This window comes from Passer domesticus, chromosome 5 (genome assembly GCF_036417665.1).
Source record: "Passer domesticus isolate bPasDom1 chromosome 5, bPasDom1.hap1, whole genome shotgun sequence".
In the NCBI taxonomy this organism is placed as follows: domain Eukaryota; kingdom Metazoa; phylum Chordata; class Aves; order Passeriformes; family Passeridae; genus Passer; species Passer domesticus.
In genome coordinates, this window is record NC_087478.1 from 72,290,768 (window position 1) to 72,316,006 (window position 25,239).

At 45.8% G+C, this 25,239-nt stretch overlaps 1 protein-coding gene and 1 long non-coding RNA gene across 3 annotated transcripts in view; one reads left to right on the forward strand and one right to left on the reverse strand.

The window, feature by feature from the left end:
* The first annotated feature begins 263 nt into the window (after positions 1–263).
* Positions 264–6,440, forward strand: LOC135300947 (uncharacterized). The gene is made up of 2 exons (XR_010362696.1): positions 264–3,278; positions 5,595–6,440. It is a non-coding gene; the product is annotated as an uncharacterized LOC135300947 (long non-coding RNA).
* Positions 6,441–6,980: 540 nt separating this feature from the next.
* HIPK2 (homeodomain interacting protein kinase 2) overlaps positions 6,981–25,239 on the reverse strand; it is a 126,228-nt gene continuing 107,969 nt past the window's right edge. For both annotated transcript variants that reach the window (XM_064420986.1, XM_064420987.1), the window contains exons 10-15: positions 24,249–24,391; positions 23,716–23,892; positions 20,474–20,755; positions 10,611–10,858; positions 9,445–9,605; positions 6,981–7,679 (exon numbers count right to left, since the gene is read on the reverse strand). In XM_064420986.1, the coding sequence (XP_064277056.1) occupies positions 7,212–7,679; positions 9,445–9,605; positions 10,611–10,858; positions 20,474–20,755; positions 23,716–23,892; positions 24,249–24,391 (1,479 nt within the window). In that variant the 3' untranslated portion in view covers positions 6,981–7,211. The remainder of the gene's footprint in view (positions 7,680–9,444; positions 9,606–10,610; positions 10,859–20,473; positions 20,756–23,715; positions 23,893–24,248; positions 24,392–25,239) is intronic.

Genomic DNA, 25,239 nt, shown 5'->3' on the forward strand with positions numbered 1-25,239 from the left:
GGAAAGAGGGAAGGGAGGGAGGGAAGGAAGGAAGGAAGGAAGGAAGGAAGGAAGGAAGGAAGGAAGGAAGGAAGGAAGGAAGGAAGGAAGGAAGGAAGGAAGGAAGGAAGGAAGGAAGGAAGGAAGGAAGGAAGGAAGGAAGGAAGGAAGGAAGGAAGGAAGGAAGGAAGGAAGGAAGGAAGGAAGGAAGGAAGGAAGGAAGGAAGGAAGGAAGGAAGGAAGGAAGGAAGGAAGGAAGGAAGGAAGGAAGGAAGGAAGGAAGGAAGGAAGGAAGGAAGGAAGGAAGGAAGGAAGGAAGGAAGGAAGGAAGGAAGGAAGGAAGGAAGGAAGGAAGGAAGGAAGGAAGGAAGGAAGGAAGGAAGGAAGGAAGGAAGGAAGGAAGGAAGGAAGGAAGGAAGATCGATCCCTGGCTGTCAGAAGTACACATAAGTATTTACAAGGTTTGTGTGAATCTGCACACAGTTCCCCTCACAGCGAAAGAGTTAAGAACAGAGATGTCACAATATTTATCAGTGCAGTAAAAAATATCATTTTTGGAAAAAAATATACCTTTAGTATTGCCTTTCTTAGATTAACTATGATAAGCAAAAGATTAAAAACAAAAACTTTATCTTCAAACACACATGAATAGTCTGTTATAGCAGCACTGCTAAAACTGGAAGGACAAAGCTAACCCGTAAATGAGAAACAGGAGTTTCAAACCACAAATGCTGAATGCAAAACCTCCTAGTATGCTTCATAAGACTTCAGAAGAACCAAGCCAATCTACCATTCACATTTCACTCTCAACACACACAAATGCTCTAAAACCACGTCTTCCCACTGAAAGCGTTTGACACGCAGAGCCCAGGTCAGTTTACCTCCCAACTGGTTCTCACACCACCACCTGCATCAGCAACTCCTCACAGGTAACCACTGCCTCTGGGGTCCCTCACAGCAATCACATTTGTCACAGGGGACAAGGAGCCCTTGAGCACAGAGCCTTTGTGAGCAGCTCCTCTACACACTGCCAGGCCTTCCTTCCAGGGGCCTCCCTGCTGTGGGTCTCGCTGTGTGCCTGGGGTGCCTGGTGAGCATGGTGGCATCACAGCAATACACACACAGGTAGCGGTGAGGAGGATGGACCACAGGGATGGAGACCAGCGTGGAAAGCCCAGCTCCTCTTACCCAGTGCAGTACTTCTGCAAGGAGTCTATGCACAGCCACCAACAGGACTGGCACCATTTCTTTGAGCACCTCACTCAGCATCTACAACCCAGGGTGAAAATGTCACTGTCATCAGAGGCAGCTTTGTGGGAGTACAGCAGTGGGGGAACCTCAGCAGCAGAGAACCATCTCCTCCCTATGTCTGGAGGGAGAAAAATGCTTTGTAGGCACAGAAGTGGGCCTTGAGAAATAAGCTGGGGATTCCAGGTACTTTGGACACAGGTCCTTCTCACAGGAGCACCAAGAGGGTGACGTAGATAAGCGCCCAGGACCACAGATCAATTGCTTTGAAGCTCACACAGCAAATGGGATCATGGTAGGGACAGCTATGCCAACAGGAAGAGGGAGAACATTCCCTTCCCACACCTTTCCCATCTGTATTGCCTACCCACGGCAGACCTTGCATACAGGTATCCACAAGTAGCACTGCAGATCTGTAATGATTGCAAAGCCATGAAAGAACACAAGTCTAAGTCCAACACCCAGCTGTGCCTGGCCTGACCACGACATCACTGTTTGGGATATCAGGAAAAAGTCTTTCACCCTGAGGGTGGCTGGGCACTGGAACAGGCTTCCCAGGGAAGTGGTCACAGCACCAAGCCTGACAGTTCAAGAAGCATTTGGACAATGCTCTCAGGCACATGGTGTCATTCTTGGGGTGTCCTGTGCAGGGCCATGAGTTGGACTTGATCTTGATGGGTCCCTTCCAACTCAGCATATTCTATGATTTTATGAACCCACAGAACAAAACAGTGTCCTAAATCCAGAGGAGACACTACAGAATCATGCAGACCATCCAGAAGCTTATCCCCACTACACAGCTCACCATTTGCACACTGCAATGTCACCACTAAAACACTTAAATAAATGTGGACAATAACAAGAGAAGAAAAAAGTTTTTGACATCCCCTACAGTTTAGGATAGCAGCAATATTTAGTGTGAATTTCTCTGCTCATCAAGCTAGCTACTCAAAAAGATGTCAGAAACTTGAGAGAGAGAGAGAGAAAGAAAAAAAGAAGTGAATGGAAAGATTGAGTTCCACGGTGTATCCTCATTGCCTGGTGCTCATGACTCGTGGCTTAATTTAACTTCTGGAGTAGATAGGAGTCTCTTTCTCTCTTTTTAAAAAAATAAAGTATCTTTGGTTAAAGAAAAAAACAGGTTTATTGCCCTTCAGATTGCTAATGGAATTGCCTTCAAACCAAATTACAATACACAATCCCTTGAATATATTAAAAAAAAGGAAAAATGTCACAGTCAAAAGTGTCCCTTTCTTGGAATGTTTTGTGTATTACACCAAAACTACTAGAGAAAGAGAGAGAATTAGAGACCTGCCAAAGCCCAATTTGTTGGGTACAAGCAGGTAAAACCTGCCAAAGAAGATGCAATTGCATTTTCTCTCTCAAATGACTGGATTTAACCACTCTACAGCGAAATGTGCTTCCATTTGGGTTTTCCAGTCTGCTCATGTTAGTGGTTCTCTACCCTCCCTCCTGCATTCTGACCTCACAGCAGGTAACAGAACATCCTCCTGAGGAGAGACAATGTCTGTGTTCGCTTCTGCTTCCTGCACAGGCAGAATGCAAGAGGACATGATGGGGAAAAGAACCACTTTTTCACTCTGCCAGCCATAAGCCACCCATTAAACTTCCAGTATCTAAACATTCTCCTACCCCCTCAAGTTTCCATACCATGTACCCCATGCACACAAGGAACACCAACTGAACCAAACCATGACAATCCCATTTCCTCTCCAAAGGACTCTGCAAGCAAAACCAGCTGGCTATTGTTATGTGTGTGGTACTGACAGCACGCAAAGCTTTTATTTCCTCTGCTGAAATGACTGTGTTTCCCCTATGACCAGTCACACCTTCATCCATACAATTCCTTTACACAAGAGTGAGGGAGGAGGTGTTTCTCAGCTCCCTTATATCCACCAGAAAACACAGCTCTCTCACAGTGTTGTACCATCAAAGCAATCTGATTGCTGTGCTGTGCATCTCTTGTAATCAGCATCCCATCACCACGACCGCCTGGCAGACCAGCAACTCCAGGATGGACAATGTGAAAGGTGGCTCCTCTGACATGCACTGTAACCCTTCTCTCTGCCACTCTGTGCTGTTGTAACAGTTCCACTGCCAAATACCTCCCAAAATCAGATCTGAGCCTATGTGGGAGGGCAGGTCAGATGGGTACACAGGGAAAATGCAATTAATACAAGTAAAACACTACTGTGATTGAGACTGCAACCTTCCATGCTTTGCTAATCTTAGGCCAGAGGAGCACATAAACAAGTATTTAACTTGAAGTTCTTTAGCAAAGCATTCAAGAGCATGATTAACTTTTAGTCTTTGCTGAAGTCCTATAATTTTTTTGATGGAATTTAAATTCAGTCACTGCTTCCTTCTATTCTAAAAGAGCAGGTGATGCAAATCAAATAATAAATACCTAAACTGTAGCAACCAGAACAGCATAACAAAATTCCACAACAAATAATTGTAAAAGAAGGGAAAATCTACGTCAGGAACAAAGAAAAAAAAATCAAACCAAGCATTCTGGCCTGTGGACACCTAATTAGTCTTCAGTGAGAGTGGAAGAGCAGGTGAGGAACACTGCCCTGTCTGCAGCCATGCTTTACCCAGCTAATGCCATCTGTGTGTGGCAGCGAGCTTTATCCAGTGATGGGACTGAGAGCCACCCTTGCAGCTCTGCTGTGGCTCCTTTGATAGCCGTGCTTCTGGAGAGCCATCCAACCATGTCCTCCTTTAGGAAAACCAAACCCTTAATGTGTAGTGTGGCCTTGTGTCTTTGCAAGGGCTCAATGATCATGGCTTGGAGCACAAATAAGTCTTAATCTTAGATAAACATCCTTTCAAACTAAGGGATGGTGAGCTGGACCCTGGGGCACCAAGGTCCTTACCTGCCTGTGATCCAGCTCTCCTGACAGATCATTATGTTAGCTGCTAGCAGGTATGAATGAATGTTTCTGTACTTGTCCTGTAATGCAGATGTGACCCAGAGGATAACTCCTGTTCCTCAAGGCCGTAACCACTCTCACTGAGCGGTCCCACTCCCCCAGATTAGTGGCAGAGTTTTCATCATTGGAATAATCTTGTTTCTCCTTCCTCCTGCAGTTCTCATAATCACAGTAACCCTTCCAATGCCACTGATGAAGAGAAATAAAATTAACAACAATAACAACAATAAGAGAAAAAAACCCCCACAAAGTTTAAGGAATGCGTGTGCAATTAAAACCCAGAGTAAAATATAATAATAATAAAATAATAATCATAATCATAACAACCATACAATAAAATAACATTATCTTTCCTTTTCATGACATAAGCAGCATGATGCTCTCGCTCCCGAACTGGTGAGAGAGGAGAGGAATGCAAGAGAGAGAGCAGGGTTTTATTTTCCTGCCTCAGATGAAAAGGGACGTGTCTTTCCAAAACAAGAGCGGGGGTAAGGTGCACAGGCTGCTGGGAGATTGCATCCTCATCTACAGTATATTGAGCTGGAATGAAGGACAGGCAGGAGAAGAAAACTGTGCAAGAGTAGCCCAGGAACCAGAGCTAGCAACCAGGAAGGTTATTTGGTGGTTTGCCAGAAGACAATAGCCTTGTTGAACAGCCTATGCATAGCAGGATCCCTTCGTCTTCCAGGCCAGCCAAGCACTTACCACAAAACAATGTATTTGTGCTTGTCTTTCTGTCAGCTTTTCCAACCTGAGAGAGCCTCCTTCCTCACTGCCACTCAAGGAACCCATCCCTCACCACCCTGCCAACAAACCTGCTATTTTCCAGCATCTTGCAAAACACCTGACTACTTCATGCTCTAGTTACAAGGAAATGTAGAGTGGAACTGAGCAGCCCCATAGACTTCAGCTTTCATGGAAACGTTCTACCAAACTCCTTTCTCTCCTTCCTCCTCAGGACATCCACAGGCATGATGGTACTGATGCATCAGTGCAAGTGCCATTACCAGGGAAACTCCCCGCTGAACCAAACCAATGACAGGAAAGGCTCTCTTTAGAAACTGTTGGAAAACAAAACAACCATGTAGCATTCCTTGGTGTGGAGGACCAACCTACTCTCCAGTTCCAGGGTCACTCTGCCATTGCAGGCAGTTTTTTGGGGTGTAGGTGAAAAGAGAGCAGGGGAGGCACACAGTGTCACAGCTATGTTAGAGTGGGTAAGGCTCTATGTATTACAATACTCTTTTCACTTAAGAAACCTGAGATTGACTCTCTCAACTGGATTTTCTCATGCTTGCTTTGCGACTCCAGCCCTTTCCTGACCCTTTCTTGTCAACAGACACAGTGAGAGATGTTGGCAACAACTAGTGTTTCCCCTTATCAAGGACTAAATTTTTGTTCCCATTTCAGACACATGACCAGGACAACCTGATGATGAGGGTGGACGCTGTCCTCCCACTCCATCGAGAGCATCAGCAAACAGCAGAATGAGAATTCAGTTTCCGGGGAGGAAACCTGCTATTTCAACAGGACAGAAACAGACCAGTCCACAAATGAGTCCCCAGATCCTCTGGGTCCTCGCAACCGACCTGGTTGTTTCTAGCCCATCCAGTGCTTGACAAAACACTCAGTTATACGCACTTCTGACCCCCAACGAGCCACTCCAACACCTCGTGAGCTACGATTGACGACGTGGGAAAAAAACCCAACACCACCAGCAGGAGAAAATTGGCAGTAACAACCCTCCCCCACCAAAAAAAATTAAAAAAAGAAAAAAAGAAAAAAGAAGAAAAAAAAGTAAAAGAAAGAAAAAGAGCTGAGAGTAAATTCCAACTAGCCTCAGTCAGTTTCTAGGAGTACCAGTGGAAGTAAACCCTTAAACCGCGTCTGTAGTTTGGTAAGGCACTACGAGGGAATGATGTAAAACTAAGACTGTGACAGTTGTAATGGCTGTGCCGAGGAACACATCACAGAGAGAAGGCAGCATCTGCACTCACACACACACACACACACACACACCTGGACAATCACATTGTTACATGCCTATGTTATATCACTTTTCTTTGTGCAATCACATTGAGGAATAGTCTATTGGTATCGTTGAAGTTCAACACAAAAGAGTAAAAAGGGGTATGACCTGTATAGTGCTACATTCTACCGGGGCTGGGGGTGGGGGGTTGGGGGCAGCTAAAATGTCTCCTCCTATACTAAAATGAGTAGGGATTGAAAAGGAACACTTCCAAAACAAAACAAAACCCTAAAAAAAATGCAACTGAAATCCAACATACATTATTAGAGATCTTGTTTAGGAATAGCATTTCTCAGGGATTTATCCAGTGTGTTCAAGAAGAGGGAGAAATACCCCCATTGCTTCTGCTCTCAACCAGTGCTGCATGGCCTGTTTTGCCCAGGTGTGTTTAAGTGTAGCAGTGTTAAACCCAAATTTAAAGCACTGGGACAACGTTTTGTCCTCCACTCTCAGCCTCCCTTACCCACTTTCCTTTTCTGTTAAAAATCCCCCCAAACCTATCTATACTCTGGGATACAGAAACTGCTGCATAAACCCTTTGAAATGCTGGATAAATCCCTAATCCATATACCTACAGGATTAAAAACCTAATGGATTTCATTTTAGGTGTTCTGGACAACAAATTTCTAAATGTAGCTCACTATTGAATGAAAATAACCTTTAAAAGTCTGTTGGTGAAGTTCTTCAAAAGACAGGACCCGCTGGAGGGTCCTTCTCCTTCTCTCTTTCTCTCTAGTTTGGTGCAGAATGGTTGGGTTTTTTTGTGGTTTATTTTTATTTCCTGTTCTTTTTTTCCATTTTCTTTTTTTTTTTTAAATAAAAATTGTAGAATTGGTTTTCCCCCTTCTTTCCTCTTTTTCTTTTCTTCCTAAAGTCTCCTTCGTTCAAGTTTCACACGAGCCTCCCATTGCATTGTTAGTTTGTCATGTTCTTCAATACAAAAGCGGCTGCCTCACTCCCCCCGGGCTGGGTGCGTCTCTCGCTCTTTATTCCAGTGTTTAGATGTAAGGGTACTGGTTGACCTTGGTGGGGCTCAGCGGGTATCCAGTGTAGACTGTGGAGGCTGGAGAAGCACTGATATAGGTCTGATGGGCAAACTGAGCCTGGTACTGACTCGGGTGGATGGTGGGCGAGGGCAGGACGCGCGGGCCCATGCTGACGGGGACCTGGTGGACGATGCTGGCGGGGTAGGTGGTGTGCTGCACCGCGTGCCGGGCGGAGCCTTGCGAGGCCACCAGGTGCGCGACGGTGCCCGTGGAGCCCAGGGCGGCGGGGGCGGTGTATGTGTACAGGTGGGGCTGGGTGGGCAGGTGGGCAGCGGCAGCCGCGGCCAGGTGGGGATGAACCGTGCCGTGGCTGGGGCTGTTGTGCGGGAAAGAGTACGGGGCCTGAGCTATCGTTGGAGTGATGTAGGCTTGCTGTCTCCGGTGACTCCCTGCGCGGTCGGTCGAGATGTGCTGCTGGCCCTGGATAAAGACAGCAACAGTGAGAGGTGGTTACAAGACAAGAGATGGCTCTTTACCTCCTCAGTAGTGTCTGGGAGCCTCCCTGCAACACCAGGACAACCTCAGAAAAGTCTCCTGAGCTCCTCCTGACACCCTCAGCATTGCCGGTCTTCCCCTGAAAACGAGTGACAGCACTGGGTCCCTCACAAGCCCAGGAAAACCCTGCAGTTTCATACATTGATCAAAATGACCCCCAGAAGGTAAGCAAGTCCCCCAGTTTGAGCTACAACCTGCTGACACAGCTACCAAAAGACACAACCTTGGACGCCCAGCTCCCACGAACATCTTCCTCAAGTCCAGTTGCTGAGGCAACAAGTGTTTTTTGTTGGTGAACTCTCTGATGACAAATTGTGGTCTACAGATAGCTCAGGGGAATGAGATTGCCTAACTATGCCTGGAACAGGCAATTTATTTTTGTTCACTTTGGGTATTTGCAGTTAATGATTTCCTTGGCTAGTAAAAATAACCACTTTTTTTTTAAGGAGAAAACTCTCAGCTTGATTAGATCCTGCAGGTGCCTGGTGCCCTCATTGTCCTTAGCTAAAATTACTTGAGCATAGGAAACTTCTAGCAGCAGGAAGAGACCAATGTACTTTTCTTCCCAAGGATTTTTTAAGTTGTTTTCTTGCATTGCACGAAAATGCAGGGAGTTTTCCCAGTCATTTATAGTCAGAGTATTAAATTACCAATAAAGCAGGAATTAGAAGACAAGAAGGAAAATATTCCATGCTATTTCCTTCTATTCTTCCAAACCTTTTCATCCTTTTTGTAAGCACTCTCTGTGCCATTACTGTGGAAATATGGTAGCAATACTCCTCCCCAACTCTTGCAAAGAGCATCTTGTCCACTTCCTCCATTTTCACACACTTTTATTTAAAATTTGTTCACATTTTTAAATTTCCTCTGCATATTGAAGGAGAACAGACATACTTCTCCAAAATAAACAAGTTATTTTTCTTTTTAAAAAGCAGTTCTGCTAATATCCAGCTCTGGTTGCATACCAGCACTGTCCTCTGAGCTCTCCAGACTTTCTCCTCTTGAAACACTGGTAACTGAGCTGTAACTTCCCTACTCTTCTCCGCTCACCTCAGGGAAGAAAGAGGCCCCAGAGGCAGGATGTGAAAAGGGTATTATTTCCTGCAGCTCCTGGGAAGATCCCTGAGAGTTCTGATCACAGATTGGGAAACGGCTCAAGAACTGCATGCTGCCAAGAGATGGGATTTGTCCAGATCTCAGCTCAGCTTTATCACAGGATGGATCAAACTCATTACATGAGGTCACCTATACACATAGAAGGTCTGCCTTTGCCTTGTCCCACCTGATGGGGACTTCTCTCCCAGTCCCACAGCCAGGCTTATGCACTCTCTTCACTTGGAAGATATTCTCCCCATGGTTACTTACAGCTAAGGAGAATTCAGTCCTTCCTACATGCTCCTGCTCCACTCCTTTGTGGCTGAGTCACTGCATTTCCCCTCTCATGTTATTCCCACTCAGAGCATCAGGCTTCAGAACACACAGGAAGAGCACCCCCAGCCCACTCAGGGGTGTGATCTGCTCTACCTCTAGTGCCTGAGCTGGAAGATCAAGGTCTGCAGTCAAGCAGAAACAAGTTGATCAAACTCAACATGGGGTCCAACTGTCACTAGACTGGAACAGGACAGCCCATGATGGAGGAGTGGTAGGTAAGAGCTGGGTGATGCACCAAAATCAGCCTTGGTTGACTTACCTGACTTAGATTTAGAGGCTGCTGCTGCTGGAAATGTGCTCCTGGTCGCTGCTGCCTATAGGCAACGGCTCCAGACGAGCTCCCTGAAGAGTGACCGCTGGTGGAGGTCACGGTGCTGGAGGACTTGGACTTGTAGGAGGATGAGTGGTGACTGGTGGTGACTGTGCCAGGAAAGGAAACACATTTGTAGCTTACATGACATTGTTTACTTGCTCACCCTACCTTTTCCTCACTGAGTCTCCTCCAGAGTGGCTTTTGGGAGGAGACATACAACAGAAGCAGGTTAAGAAAACTGTTTCTCTCAATTATCAGAATACCTCAGTAGGGCTTGATATACACAACAGGCCTGTTCTCCTAGAGGCAGACAAACAGACCTGATTAACTGGACCCAAAGCAGGCCTGGAGCAGGCTTTATAGATCCTTCAGAACAATGAGACAATGTTCTGCCAGCAGAACTGTACAACGCAGGTACAAATCCCAAGGAGAAGATGGAAAGTATGGTGTGCACAGCTTAAAAAAGCCCTGGCTTGCCTAAAGTCAGGTGAGTGGCAAGGGAGGGAGAAGGAGCTGGTGCGGAGCTCGCCCCTCGAGCCTTTGTGCTCACCAGCAGTGCATCCAAAGCAAGGACTGCCAAGTAGCTCAAAGCCAACAGCTTCGGGCCAGACTTCCATCATAAAGCCTTTTTCAACACATCACACTATCTAGCATTGCAGAGGTTCTGGATGAGCAAACCTCATGAGTCCACGGTGAAGATCCTGGGGAAATGTTCTTCCCAGAAACGTCAGCAAGTTTGGATGAAAATTCACATTTTCAATCTCTTACCCGTTTTAATGAAAGCCTACAGAAAGGCAAGGCAGCAAAGGTTCACACTTGCATTTGGGTGCCTTTCATGTCAAATGTTGAGCTAAAGGCTGCATTCTATTCTTGGGTTTGTACAGAACTAACTGGGACCAACACTTGACCCACGACTCCTGAGTGAACCAGGGCACATAAATAATGCAATATGGCTACCAAGAACAGATGTGTCACTTGAGAGAAGTGCAGGAGCACAGTTTCTTTGGAAAACAAACCAACCAAACAAACAAAACGAAACTGAACAATGAGATTCTTCCAAGATAAATCATTTATTTCTTACTAATTTTCTTGACGGAAGAGGTGCAATTTACCTGGTGCCAGGCTATCGCACTCTACCAACACCTCACTGGCCTGGGTTTTCAGCGGTGGCACGATGATCGTTCGGGGGTTCCCACTGCAGTGAGTCTCTGGAACCCCTTTGGTGTCGTAGCTGTTCCCATTATTCTGCCCTGTGCGATGTTGCACGGCGTAAGGGCTGTTGTTGCTGGAGGAATCGGAGTAGGGGGAGTCATGCACGGTGACACAGCTGATGACATTCTTCCTTTGCTTGGACAAGGTGCTGCAACACAAGCAGACAAGTGGAAAGAGTGAACTGGCAATGATCGACTCAACACCACTAGAAGGCTCTGCCCGTGGCAGACGAGCTCTGTAAGGACAAAGCACAGCCTTGAGTCCTCTGCTGGAGAGAGGCTGCTTAAGCCAAATCCCGGGCTTCAAAACTCCCTCGTTACTATTCCAGGAAAGCCTTCATGGAGGTCAAGGAGTGAGTAAGATGTTGTGGATAGATCTTATATTCACACTGCTTAGAATAGCACTGAACCAGACTGCCAGATTTATTTTCAGACTGCTTTTTATGTATGTGTGCAGTAGAAGCCCAGCAGTTATACTATGCTTTGTTGCAAGTCTCACCACCCACACAAAAACGTGGCAGTTTCTCCCAGCCTTTCAGCAATGATTTAATAATAGATGCTATGACTTTTCATGCTTAAATTCCATGAATCTACAAAACACACACCATTCTATTTACTAAGATGGTACAATAGACACATATTCTCAATAAGCATTTGAAAATGAGAAAGAAATGAACAAAGTATGCAAAGCTTTTGATTTTCTTCCATTTCTCTGAACAGGCTCTGGGTCTCCTGACTCTAGTGTAGATTATCAAGGTCCTGCTGCAACTAATCTATCTATGACATCAAAAAAGTGATTAAAAAGGCACATCAACACTTCCAAGATTAGTGCTGGAAGTTCATTAGACTAGACTGCATGAGTACGACTGGGATTTGCTCAGGCTATTGTGTCTAATTATTCCTCATGGCTTCTCCTTCCTGTTATGAGCTTGTTTAGGGAGAAAAAGAGAGAGTGAGAAAGAGGAGGGAGGAAGGGGGATGGTGAAGATTTGCTTAAATGGCTCACATCCTTGACAGTGCACAGACCTTGACTACAGAAAATAGCTGTTATGTTTCACTGATTGCATTATGTTGTTATGGCAACTGAAGTTTTTAAAATGATGAAAAGAAATGGATAGCACATAAAAAGCTAAGTAATTAGGCTTAATGGTGGAAACAGCCCCAACAGGAACAGAAATGCTATGGAGAAAAAGGAATCTTAACTTCATGAGTGTGCACTTTAAACAGAGAGAGATCTCTTTCCCATGGAGCGTCCTCTCCATTTTCCCAGTCTGGCTAGTCCAGTCCAGGGAACAGCAGATTAATCTGGTCTCGGTCTGTGATGGAGCTGTTTGTTCCCTAGTCTCAGCATTGCTTCCTTCCCAAAGGAAGGTGGAGCAGACACTGAGAACAGTTTCCTTCCAAGGACATTGTTTGCCTTGTTTATTTTCCACAGTCCTAAAGGAGCACTGGTGGGTTCCCTTCAACTTGCCCATCCCCAAAGTCTCTCTGTCAGCATTCACAACCGTATCCCAAGACTCAGGGTTGAAAATCTATTTTCTTTTCCCTTTAAAGAACACCTTGGGTTGCTGCATTCTCAAACAAGTTCCCATCACACAGATGTTCCCTGGGCTATCATCACAGTGTCCTGGTGTGCCCCAAGGAGGACAAAAAGACCAGGTTGTTCTACTCACCGTGAAAAACATGTTTTGAGAGGCCCCTGCCATCCTAAAAGATTGTAACTTGAGACAGGGCAGACGACAGAGAAGGAGAGGGATCTACTGTACAGCAGTTGGAAAAGAAATCCTTCCAGGAGCAGGGGTGGACTGACAAGGAAAATGTACAACAGCAAACCCTCATATTCTGGCTTTTCACAAGGATCTGGAGAGTGCTGGATTAGAAATGGAAAGAGCAGCAGTGCATCTTAGATGGACAGTGACTGTGTGTGAAGAAAGATGTAGCAGTTTGGATATGCTGCTATGAAAGAAGAATATTAAGCCAATAAAAATGACTAATATTGCATCAATATTCCCCTCTCCATCAGCAGAAAGGCCTGTAATCACACATTTATGAGTATCCATGCTGCTTGCCCTTTGCAGCTACCCTTGGCTGCCAGTTGGGAAGAGAGATATATTCTTTATCTCTGACAGTTATTACATTTTATAAAGAAAAATCAAGTCACTAAAGAGTTTTCTGACAACTGATAAGGTCTAACTGTTCTTTTACAGTCCCTTCCTGATCTAAGTGGCTGAGCTGCTGAACTGGAAATGCTTGCTCTCAGCTGACAATTGACATGAGAAGGTTGAGCCATAGAACTGGAAGGGTAATTTTCTGTGTAATCTGTGCTATTTATTGTTTTAGTATGGGCATATTTTTCACCAGTTTGATTGAGGGCTTGTCAAAGCAGGGACCATGGGATCTTTTTCCTTCGAAGTGTTAAAGCTCCTTGGTTACAATAAGAAATTCAAGTATAACTGTTTGATTAAATAAGTAAGTGACTCCAAACCCAAACCTTTCCAGAGAAAGGGACCATATCATTTCATAGATGGGAATCTGAAAAGGACCAGAGCTATGGTCCTGCCAGGCCTTATGCAAGTGCTCAGCACTGCTAATATGTGTCATTTCCCAAAGTCAACTGGACTATTCCTGTAACAGAGCTAAAGCCCATGGGTAAATATTTGCAGGATTAGGGCCCAAGTGATCAACCTCTCAATTCAGCAGGCTGCATCATTTCAAACACACGAGGAGTCCCACTGAAAGCAGCTGGATTTCTGTATCTAGGAAGGGTAACAACTGTGGTGAATGTTACAGCAGGCAGAGAAGTCCTCAGTCTGGATTAATCACACATGCCCAGAGCTCAGCACCTGCTGTACCACAGCCTGCCCCAGAGATTAAGGGTGGGAATTAAAAAAACATCAAAGGCCCAACTCATGCTGAAAATCGCTTGATTCACAGGCTTAAAAATACACTTTAATCCAAAATGGAGGGTTTTGAAAATTCAGCCCAGCAGTTAGCATTCCCCCTACTCAAAGTCTTCCTGGTAGCCAGCAGCTTTCCCCCTTCCAGCTCCTGCTCAGCTGCTCTTCCCACCTTGCAGTAACCCAGGAGCTATCTGTGTGAGGCCCAGGCTGAGGGATCACCCTCCCTGCTCACAAACTATCAGGACTGAAGGCTTTTACCTGTTGACACAGCACTTGCCTACTCAGCAAGCTTACTGTATTCCTATAACTCAGCCACAGCTTTTGGGGATGCTTGTGCTTACACAGAAAAACACTATTAAAAGTCTTGCCCCCTTCCTATTAAGCTCTCTCCAAGCCTGGTAATTGCTTTCCCTCCTGCATGCACAGAAGCAGCAGCAAACATGATTTAGTAGTTTGGAGAGTTGGTCTGTGGTCCTGGGCAGCTCATGTGCCTGCCTGCATTGTGTGGGAAGGTGTATTTTAATTCTCCAGAGGAGGGAGGGAGGAAGACTGGTGAAGTGGCAGTGAATCCATCCACACAGAATGAAAAGCACTGAGCCACGCAGGCTTTTTAACCCTTACTGCCAGGGCTTGTGTCTCCCCCTTTTGGGGGCACACAGATAAAATAAGCATTGCTTTGTATGTTTATTATTAGCTTGTGAGTAGTATCCCATTCCCACCTGGTCCTAAAGAGCTTATCCTCAAACTTGGACCCAAACCAGTTCACATCTGTCCAACGTGCAGACACAGAGCACAACCATGCCTTTTAATAGAAGCAGGTCTTGGAGATGGCTCTCTAACATACACCATCCTCAGGATTGCCCAGCAGAGGTGGATGAGGGTCCCTATTCCCTCCAGCAAGGAGAAGCCTGATAGAGAAAAAGGAAGGAAGACAGTCTGTGCACAGGCACTCTGCAAGAAACTAAGGTGGTCACCTGAGATACTGTTAATGGAAAGGTGCTGAAGACAGATGTTGAGAACAAGAAGTGAGCAGAAATTAAGGAAAGGAAGATGCTGAACTAGGTGCTAAAATAACGCTGAATCCACCTCAATAGCCAAAGAGAGACAGCAACTCCAGAGATGATTTTTACTTGCTGAAGGCCCAGCCCCAAAGCTTGGTATGCAGCAGCATTGTAACAGGATCTTTTTTTCCCCTGAATACCTTGTTACAGCAGAATCACAGAAAAACCAAATGGTGTCTAGTGGGAGCAATTCTTCAGCATGTGGTTCACTCCAAGAGCTACAAACCTTTCCGTGATGCTGACACTGTAGCAACAGAGTCTTTTAGCTCTCAAGGTCACCAGCCATAGCACAACTGTACCTTTGAACTGGTGTGCATAGCTTTACCTCACATCACAAAAACTCTGTCCTAGGTCTCTGAAAACTTAATGACATGCAACCCTTTTAGTTTGCTGCTTCAGAATAATCCACCTATTCCAGGAAAGCATGGAGTCAGCCAACAAAAACTCACACCACAATGGCAATCAGTCTCCTCATGTTGAAATCTTATGCCATACATAGCTCAGCATTGGGAATGTGCCCCCTCTCTTCAGCTCAACTTCCATCCTGACCTGTTAATCTGCTCTCACCTTCTTTGTGAATTTGTGATGGTAAGAAATATTTATCAAATACTACACTGAGGCCATTTTATTAGGCTATACAGCATGTGTCGCTGCTATTTAAGTCATATAAACTGAATTGCTGAGCAGGTTGTAAAGGTCCTGCTGCTGAAGGTCTGCTGACAGAGCTACTGTCTGTTTCTGTAATTTTAAGTATTAGCTGTATGTCGGTGTCTTCTGGAGATGGAAGGCAGCAAACTTTTAACCAAATGACTGTGGTTAGTCAGTGTATTGCTATGCAGTCAGTGCATTACTATGCACAGCAGAACACAGCCACAATAGGCTAGATGTCAAAAGAGAATTTCAAATGATGTTTTGCCCCTCACACATGCGCATCAGCAAGTTGACAGAAACACCTGGTTTGTGCCTACCAGCAATTTCTGTGTGTAAGTCTCCTGAACTGGGCTCCACCACCACTGCACTATGACGTGAACAAGGTGAATAAAAACTTGCTTACGCTCTGTTACAGAGGTGAGACTCACACAGAAACTACAGAGCTTCCCATCTTAAGAGGGAGGGGAAAACCCCATAAGCCCACAAGGATTTTGTGCCAGTGAAGATGGTCAGTGAGGCAGTTCCTCAGCATGCCAACACAAGAGCAGCAGTCAGTCTGATTTGTGCAGAAATACACTGATTACTGTCAGGATCACATGGAAAAACCAAGCTGGAGTGATGTTACCTATGACACCAGCACAGGCAGTGGGGAACTGAGGGGCTCTCCTGCCTCTTTGGAAGCATCCCCAAAACCAGCTGAAGGCCATCACTGCATTGTTTCAAGGAGAGTCATGTCTTCCTTGGCTCCTGCACTCATTGCTTGCAGGGGAGGTCATCTGGGCATGTCACAACAGCCATGTCCACTCCCCTTCTTTCCACCCCTTCCTCCTGGCATGCCCTGCAATGCATGGATGCAGAAATATCCCTCATTGGACCACCAGTGCAGCCCAGTGCATCCCTCCCCAGGACCTTGTGTGCTCTCCCTCCCTGCCACAGTTCCAAGGTGCCTTTGTGCCTCTCTGTTCCATGTCTCATCTCCTGCTTTCTCTCCACTTCTAAGCTTTAGAAATATTTAATCAAGGGAGGATTTACATTTAAACCAGGGCAGCAGGTGAAGCTGCATGCTGGGGAGCAGTTAACCCCTACTATGTGCCACTTGCTGAGTGTGAGCTCCGACCACTGCGACTGCACTTGCACTATCAGCCAGCTGCCCTGCCCACTAGACTTTCTTGCAAGAGCAAGTAGAGAAACAAAAAAGGAGTAAATTTTTAAAAACAAATATCAACCTGCTTTCTGTCTCACTCTCTTCACAGTGCTTTACAAGTAATGGTTAGATCTAGTATCTTCCATTTAGAATAAATAACATTTGGAGTTATTATCTTACAGCACAGCACTGGAAGTCTCTTTGCCCTATGAAATCTCTCTGTATTCTGAGCTTAGAGTGTACCAGCTTATTAAACAAACAGGGTGACAAAACTGTTTCCTGTTTTTATAATGCTCTTTATAAGCCATAATTCCCCTGCTGTTCTATAGGACAAAATATCACATGCAAAACTTTGTGAGCACCAGAAACCAGGTAAAAACAGTTCAATTTGGTAAAACTGTTCCCTTTTTATTTTGACCATTTCAATTTAATTTTCCTATTATTTGCTTACATTTTGAAGGAACAAAACCCTTCATTAAACCAGAAAGGAGAAGTCTGCTATTTAATTAGTTAATTTCCTGACACTTTCTTCCCTTGAACAAAGGTCAAAACTTTTTGTAGTTTTTCCAGATTTCACTGTGTTGAGGGTATTACTAGAAAAAAACCTCAGTGTAGCCAGCAAGAATGCCTTGTTTTTGATGAAATTACTTTTCTAATCAGGAATTTGTGCCCTGAAAATCTCTGGCCATCTCTGTGAGGATGGGCCCTGCTGAGCTGCAGCTGAGGTTCCTCCTCGGTGACTGTGCCTTAGGCACAGGGCTGGGGCCCAGTAGATGGCCCCCTTTGACAAGGCTCCACCGAGCAGGTCCTCCAGAGCTCATCTCACGCCTCCTCCCCTGCACCTCTACCCAACAGGAGCCCAACATTTTGAGATCGTTATCGATTTTATAAAGATTACACCAAGCTACACTCACCAACAGTGCAAAATGAAAAACGTGCTGTCCTGCCTTCCTGACCAGCTGGTATTTCATAAACACATAATACTTCCTACCCTTCAGTAGGAAAAGGAAAATCCTACCCACATCACCATTTTTCAGATTTTTCTTTCACCAATAAAAAAATGTGCATTCCCTGTATGAGAAAAGCTCTCTCTGCTTCTGTGGTATTACAGAAAGGCTTTTCTGTCTGAGTAAATCCAAGCTGTAGAGCTCCTTTACTGCATCAGCAGTATCATATTTTAGCAACATTACCAGTAGTTTCTAAACTGAGTCTGACAAACTCTTACATCATCAAAGGAGCTATTACTTCTCACAACCAATTTCTCTCCACTAAGGAATCAATAAAATAAACATTTTTAGTCTCATGGGTCAAAGGGCAATTTCTAGCCCTGGAAGAAGTAAAAGAAAGAGGTGCTGTAGCAAATTCAGGAGCTGATTCAATGACAGGGAATGCAATGCAAAGTGACCACTGCTATCAATAAGATGTGATCAGGCAACTACCTTTGATCTGTCAAATGGCATTTGATTTCTATATTCTAACCTAGAAAAAGCTAATGCTTCTAGGATGTGAAAAATAGCACGTTTCAAGTGATTCCTTGAAATTTTCACCCCCACACCACAGCTATTACCCAATATGGTAATATTTGCATATATGAGCCAGACAATGCATTCTTTGCATGGTTTCATTTTCTACTCAGATCCTGAACCTTTGGGCCCTGATTACATTAAGCACATACTTCACTGTCACTCCCATTTTTCTTGGAGCCAAAAAAATAGGCAAGAAAACTTAAGAGGCATTTTCCTGAATGAGACAAACTTTCAATGAGAAAGACTTCAACTTCAGCAGGGACAAAGTTCATTGGCATTAAATGCTGATACAGCTTCCTTGACTGGAAGTTACACTCTCACTCCAGCTGAGAACCTGGTCTTACATCTACCCATGTCAAAAGGTACTGAGCAAATTGATTTTGCTCTCCTGGAGACTTTAACGAAAAAATTCTCATTCTGGCCATGCTGTTTTCCACCTGTATCTCTACCTCTGATTTTCCATTTGCTCCCGTTACATCTGCACAGGAAATTTAACTCACTCATGTCCATGCAAAGTGTCTCTATGTGGCTCACAAATTAAATCTAGCTCTTAAGCTCTGGCCTTTCTGGAATGCTGGCACCCTGGCACTCTATAGATATGCCATATGGATACAAAAAGTAGCCAGGGATCTGATCCCAGGCAGGAACGTGTCTGGAATATGCTTTAGTCATATCAAAGCCAGTTTGTTTATGTATGTCTGGCTCCCAGGACAACTTCCCAAGCCCTTTAGCAGACTCAAATCTTTTAATACCTCAAACTCCCAACTCAATTTCCATACATGTTCCTGAACTTTGTTCTGTCTGTCTTCCTAGAGAGGTGCTGAGTAAAGGAACTAGTCAGATGGCAGCAAAGTTGAAGCAAAGACAACCATTGGCTGAAGTGGCTGCATTATCCCAGGTCTTTTCTTCACCCCCCCTTTGGACCCAAGAATGACACCCAGATAGTAAGTTTAAGGATTTGCACATAATGTCCCAAAGCCTGGAATCAGCACTATGGGTAAACATGCTTTAAAAGAGCTCCCATGACCCTCGAGTTTTCAGCATCTCTTTTGTCTTTCCCTTCCTTTCCCAGAAGAGCCCTGTAAGTAGGGGCTCCTTATTTTTAGTCCCCTTGACTTTCACACTGGTCTTCATGCAACTCTTTCTGGAAACATGCTTTCTTGCCCTATCTAAGCAAGGAATGTTGCAGCAATTTTTAATTTATTTTTTATTTTTAATTTTTAAAGTGGAATATGTTACACTGTCCTGTGAACCACTGCATTCATGGCAAGGCTGACTTTGAGAGGCACTGAGCCCTTGCTGCCCAGTGGCATTCACTAGCACAGAGAGAGGAATGGGAAGTAGTGGTAGCTGTTGGGAAACATGTTGAAATTCCAGCCTGAATCATATGGCTTTTCTTTACAGATTTTTAGCTCCTAGAGGCCAAATGTGTTGCATCTGCTCTGTGCACATTTGCAGGCTTCACTTATCACCACACTGCAAAGATGCAGAGATACAGAGGGGTATCTCTGATGATTAAAGGAAAATCTGCCATGGAGTGTGTTCTAAATAAGTAAAAAAATAATCCTCTCTCAACAACACTGAAAGGATAAGGTTAAAAGTTTCCTATCTCAGTTACCAATATAGGGATGGTATAACTATTCAGCTGTTTGCAAAGGTACTTCTCTACATCTTACAAAGCAGAGTGATGTCTTGTGACTGGCATCAGATGGGAAACTTAGAGCACTTGCATGTGACGAAAGGTGCTGAAAGGACAGTCCTAGAACATTAAGTTCTTTCTGATCCACAAGGGATGATCAACAATGGCAGCAGTCCTGGGCCGTGCTGTTCACTTGGATGAGTTAATTCTCTGAGGAGCAAACTCAGCCCCCACTTTCTAGCCTCATCTAGAGGCTAGACTCACCAACAGTGCAAAATTAAAACTTTCTGCTTTCTGTCTGCCTCTCTGCAGAGTCAGACAGAAAGCAGAAAGTTTCTGCCACTTTTACTATAGTTCAAAGATATTTTGGCAACACAATCAAGACTGAGCAACTCTCTTGCAATATATTTATCATTATTGAGTATTTATGACAGAAACACTGTTTTTGAGAGCTTTTAAAAGAAAACATGGAGGAAACATATGAAAGACGTAATTTAATGGTCCCTTCCTTCCAAGCCCATCTTTCTGTCCTTGTATTAAATAAATGTCTAATTTACAGTGGCTTCTCACCATAGATAATTTACAGTCTTCTTTCCACAAAAAGGAGATAGAGAAAACTGCTCTTTCCTCTTACAGACGAGAGACCATGGTAAGGAGAGACTACTGCACTTCCCCAAGGTAACACAGCAGATGTAGAGCACAGAAGGGAGCATCACCTGAATCTGTGGAGTCCTCACCTAGTCATTTTCCTCACAAATCAAAGACAACCTGGCCAATGAGACCCAAACGTAGCCCCTCTCTCCTTCCCCTGCACACGGAGAAGAGCAGAGAACCACGGCTCACCTGGTGGGCGCATGCTTCTGCTCCTCCTCTTCGTCGGTGTCGCTGCTGATGGTGATGACGCTGACGGCGGGGCTGGGGGTGTCGGGGATGACGATGGTCTGCCGCTGCCGCTCCCGCGCGCCGCTGCCGGCCGCGTCGCCCCAGCCGCACGTCACCGAGGTGCTGCAGGCAGGGCTGGTGTGCACCATGGCGCAGCGGGGAGGGGTGTTCTCCTTCACGCGTTTCGACCGCTGGGGCGAGCTGATGGACTGGGAGGATGAAACTTCATAGGTGGACGCGTTGCTGGAAGAGGGGGAAAGCGTTAGTTGGTTAGAACGCCGCACGGTTAGGTCGCCCGTTGCCATGGTTTGTGAGTCCTGGTCACTGGTTCAGTAGCACTGATTTATGGAGTCTAGGAAAACTGCAGAATTGGCACAGTCACTTCTTCAAAGAAGACAGTGCCTTGCATCACTTATTCATATAATTGGCTGAAAAGTATCTTCTTTTAATAAAAAATTCAAATTTGTTCTCTCTAGAAATTTCCAGATATGAACTGCTGCCTCTCAACAGTTTGCACTGGGAGGGTAAAGGCCAGCCACAAAGCCCAGACGTACAGAACTGAAGGAGTATAGGGGGATGCCCCCAATGAGAGAGGGGCAAACTAGCCTTTGTCCCCCAAAAAAGGAAGGAAGCCCAGAAGTTTCTCCCAACGATCAGGTGAAAAGTGGCTACCTTATAGGACCCCAGAGACTTCACTAAAACCTTGGGGTCACCTAATTGGATGGAAGCCAAAAGGTCCCGCCTGGGCCATAAGGTAGAAAAAGAGAGAACAAAGAAACCACGAGGCTTTTGTGAACGTGTTTCTACCAGGATCAGACCTCTGTACCCGGATCGGATTTTCTGTTTATTGTTTTTCCTTTTATTAAACCTTTCTGTTTCTAACACTGCAGCAGAAGCCATCCTGCTCATTCTTTGCCTCCAAAGGTAATAGCCAGGCTATCCTTGGTGTATTAGGTTCCCTTTTAAGGGCTCATAAAACTCTGGCCCGAAAAAACAGAACCTAATACAGAACAAAGGCAGGCACAGCATGGCTGACACAGGAGGGAGAACCATCCAAATGATAATCCCTTCCTCCTGCATCCTGCATGGATGCATCATGACCAGATACTTTTTGGCCAGAAAAAAATAGAGGTAAAATTAGAATTTGTTGTGGAAAACTACAAACACTTATCAAGAAATCTGCTTTTTTAAACAGAAATGAGTTGCTGTTTAAGAATCTTTTTCAATGAACATTTCCTGCTCAATACTTTATCCTCTAGGACAGTGGTGTCCCATGGATGAGAGCAGGCAGATGGGAGGACATATACTCAGTTTCATTCCTGTGTGAAGCAGCATACAACAGATATAAATCAGAAAGAAATAATATATTTATTACACAGTAGAGAAACATTCCTAGTCTTCCTACTTCAGCTTCCCTGCCTGACCAGTCGGAAAAGTGACACTTGGATCAGGGATCCAAACATAAAACTATCAGCCAAACAGTGCAGTGTGGGTCTACAGATGGGGTTATTTACCAAAGCACACTGACTGAAGCCCATTTCACTTATTTCCCACACTTCCTTTCTTGGTTGTGTTTCTTTTTGTTATTGCAGAACATCTGAAGATTCAAAAAGGAAGAAAACCCCAAAGTTCTGGTTTTGTTCTACTGAGGGGCCTGGGCTACATGTGCAGCCTGGCCCGAAAGCTAACAAAAGGAATAGGTGGCATCCATCAAAGGAAGTCACCCTGGCAGTATATCACACTACACCAACTTACACAGGCTCTTTTGCATAACAAATGGCTGCACAGTAGCATTCAAAGTGCTTTTTGAATACCAATGAGCAGCATGGAGTACCCTCCTCTCCAAAGGAGCACGGTTTCCTCATTTGGCACAAAAAGAGTCACAGTCAATGAAGCTGTTGAAACCCTTTGCTCTGAGAGTGCCCCATTCCTCCTGGACACAGCCACCCCACCCTAAAGTGACAGGAGAGGGGAGGTCCTGCACAGGCACACTGGCTGCAACAGGCACACTCTTTTGCTGGCTAGCTGGGGACAGAGCTGCCTCTCTATATTATGAATAGACTAAGACAGCTGGAGCCCACCCAAAGTAAATCCAACATTAGAGAGCAGATAAATGGGAAGGATTTAAATAGTGGCCTCTTAACTTGAGTTGAACTGGTTGCGAACTCAGAGCCACTCTGGCACCAGTCCAGTCACCCAGGAAAACCACAAGCTCAAGCTTTTGCCACTGCGCAAGTGGTGACCCATTTTGGTTCTCTCCCCCGTGCTGTTTTGTGTTTTTTTAATTTTAAAAAAGAAGTGTGTTAGTTGCACAGCCCAAAGAACCTTCTCCAGAGCAGCTGCACATACATCTTGAAGAGCCTTTTCCTCTGAACAGGACTGCAGTACTGTGACAGGCACTGCAACCATCCTACCATCTGAGCTGTGCAAGAAACCCCAGATTCCTCCTTCCAGAACCAAATGGTGCTACTGAGAGATGACAGATGCTAAGGACTGCCCTGTATGAGATAACCTTATAAAATAATCCCTGTTTTATGCTGCCATAGTTGTAATAAGGCCAGGGTATAATAGTGGGTATCTGTTGCTGGTGTGGACTGTTGAAGACAGGGGCTAAGGACCTATGTTAGGAGCTAGAGAGCTCAGGTGGCCTAAAGGCACCCCAGTCCTCCACTCCCCGTGACAGTAAAGCTCCGAAGACTGTCATCAGCCCACTGCTTTGGAAAGGGCAGATCTTGTGTGTGCACATCAGGCACACACTGCTGAAGATGCAGCCTCCTCAAGGTGCATATGCTGCACCTCAGGAGTGCTTCTTCCAGAGGATGTGGGAAGGCGTGGCAACTGGGCACTGAACTACACTGACCTGAGAATATGGTTATGTTTTTAAATCATCGTGACTACGAGGCTCTGGGTAATTGCAGCATCATAACAAGTTGAACAGGGCCTGAGCCTCCCAGTCTGTATCTTCTCCAGCCACTAACTCCCACACAAAATGATGCTCTCTGGGTGTAATAAAACACCCCTGACTACCTCCTGGGTACCAAAGAGGTGAGGCAGCAAAGAGCCCCATCATGAAATGCGCAATCCAATCCCTCATGGGCTGTGGAACTAAGCCTGTTCTTTGCCCCACAGGTGTCAGCCAGCACCCCTCTTGCCAGCACGCCGGCGTGGCGGGAAGCGGCCAGGCCGGGAGCCGCGGCACTCACCGTGGAGCCGACTGGTGCTGCTTGCTCTTCCTGGCGGAGGCAGCGGCGGGTGGCTGGCGCATGACGTGCGCGACGCCCACGTTGACGGGCTGGGCGGCGGGCAGGGCCACGTGGCTGGCCAGCAGCGTGGGCTGCTGCATGATGGGGTTGTAGTGGCTGCCGTGGGCGTGCGTGTTCCTGCACAGCGGGGACACAGGCACACGTTGGGAATGCAACCGGCGGCTGCTCGGCAGGCGCCTCCACACAGCCTCCCACCACCCTTCACTGAGGTGCCCTCTCCTCCAGAGCCCGCTGGGTTCCCAGCCTTCCCTGGATGGAGTGTTTTCCCCAGGGATGAGACTGAAAGAGTGGTGTGGGCACAGCATTCCACTCCAATGGCACGGAGCAGAGAAGTCTCCCACAGCTGTCAGACAGTGGTATCAGAGGCTGCTGCCCTTCTCCCCTCAGCCCTGCAGCCTAGCAAGACCCCATCCCTCATGGCTCCTCCAGCACCTATGGGTACTCCAGGGCCCCTCCAAGCACGCCCAGTTTACCTCCAGTCTGCCAGCGGTTGGGTGCCTGCCATGGACTCCGGGATGACGGTGGCGTGCTGGACAGAAGTGTGGGTGGCCACCCCGGTCAGCTGCTGCCAGGCAGGAGGGAGCAGTATCTGCTGAGTGCCACTGGGCCATGCTTGCTGTCAGAGACAGGAAAAGCAATTCCTTAGCAAAAGGCATCGAGCCTGCACATGAGCGATGGTCCACACTCAGCTGGGGCCTCTAATAGTGATCATGGTCATACTACACAGCTCTTACCACCTTTCAGTCACAGAAGACAAACACTGTTAGGAAACCACAGTATAAGCAGAAATAGTTATAAATATAGAGAATTCAAAGGAGGGGGCAAAAAAAATTCTTGCCATACAAAGCAGCAGCTGTGTTTTAGGTTAAACAGGGAATGGAAGGGATTAAAACTTGTTGGCATTTCGAACCAAACATCAAAATTTTTAGCACCCTCTAATTTTGACTCTCTCATCAGCTGGACACTATGGCTCCATTATTAATTTCCCCTTTCTACAGCCAGCTTACTTTCTCAAGTAATGCCCAGTTACACATTGCATACCTGTCCTCTCTCCATGTGCTCTCCAACGTTTTCCCCCCTCTTAGAGGGTGGAAAATCTCTGCTCTCTGAGTTGAGCCATCATTCTGCTCTGCAATCACCACTCCAGCTGTGCTGCCACAGGCATGACTCAGGTTGTCCTGCTCCAGTGACTCTGTGCAAGTCAGATGATTGTTTTTTGGACATGGGAAACTTTCTCAGCCATGTGCTGCCCAAATGTGGTTCTGGCAGCTTTTTGCTGCTGGGCTGAGGAACTCAGGGGTACCAAATACAGCCCACCTTAGTCCCAACCTGCACTACTCTACTGGACCTGTGTTGTGCTATATCACTGTTGTAAGGAGGCTAAATTTGAGGGGAGGCTTCTTCCAGGCACGCATTTACCCCCTTCCCCACCCTCACAAGGATTGTGTTAATTGTTCCCATGAT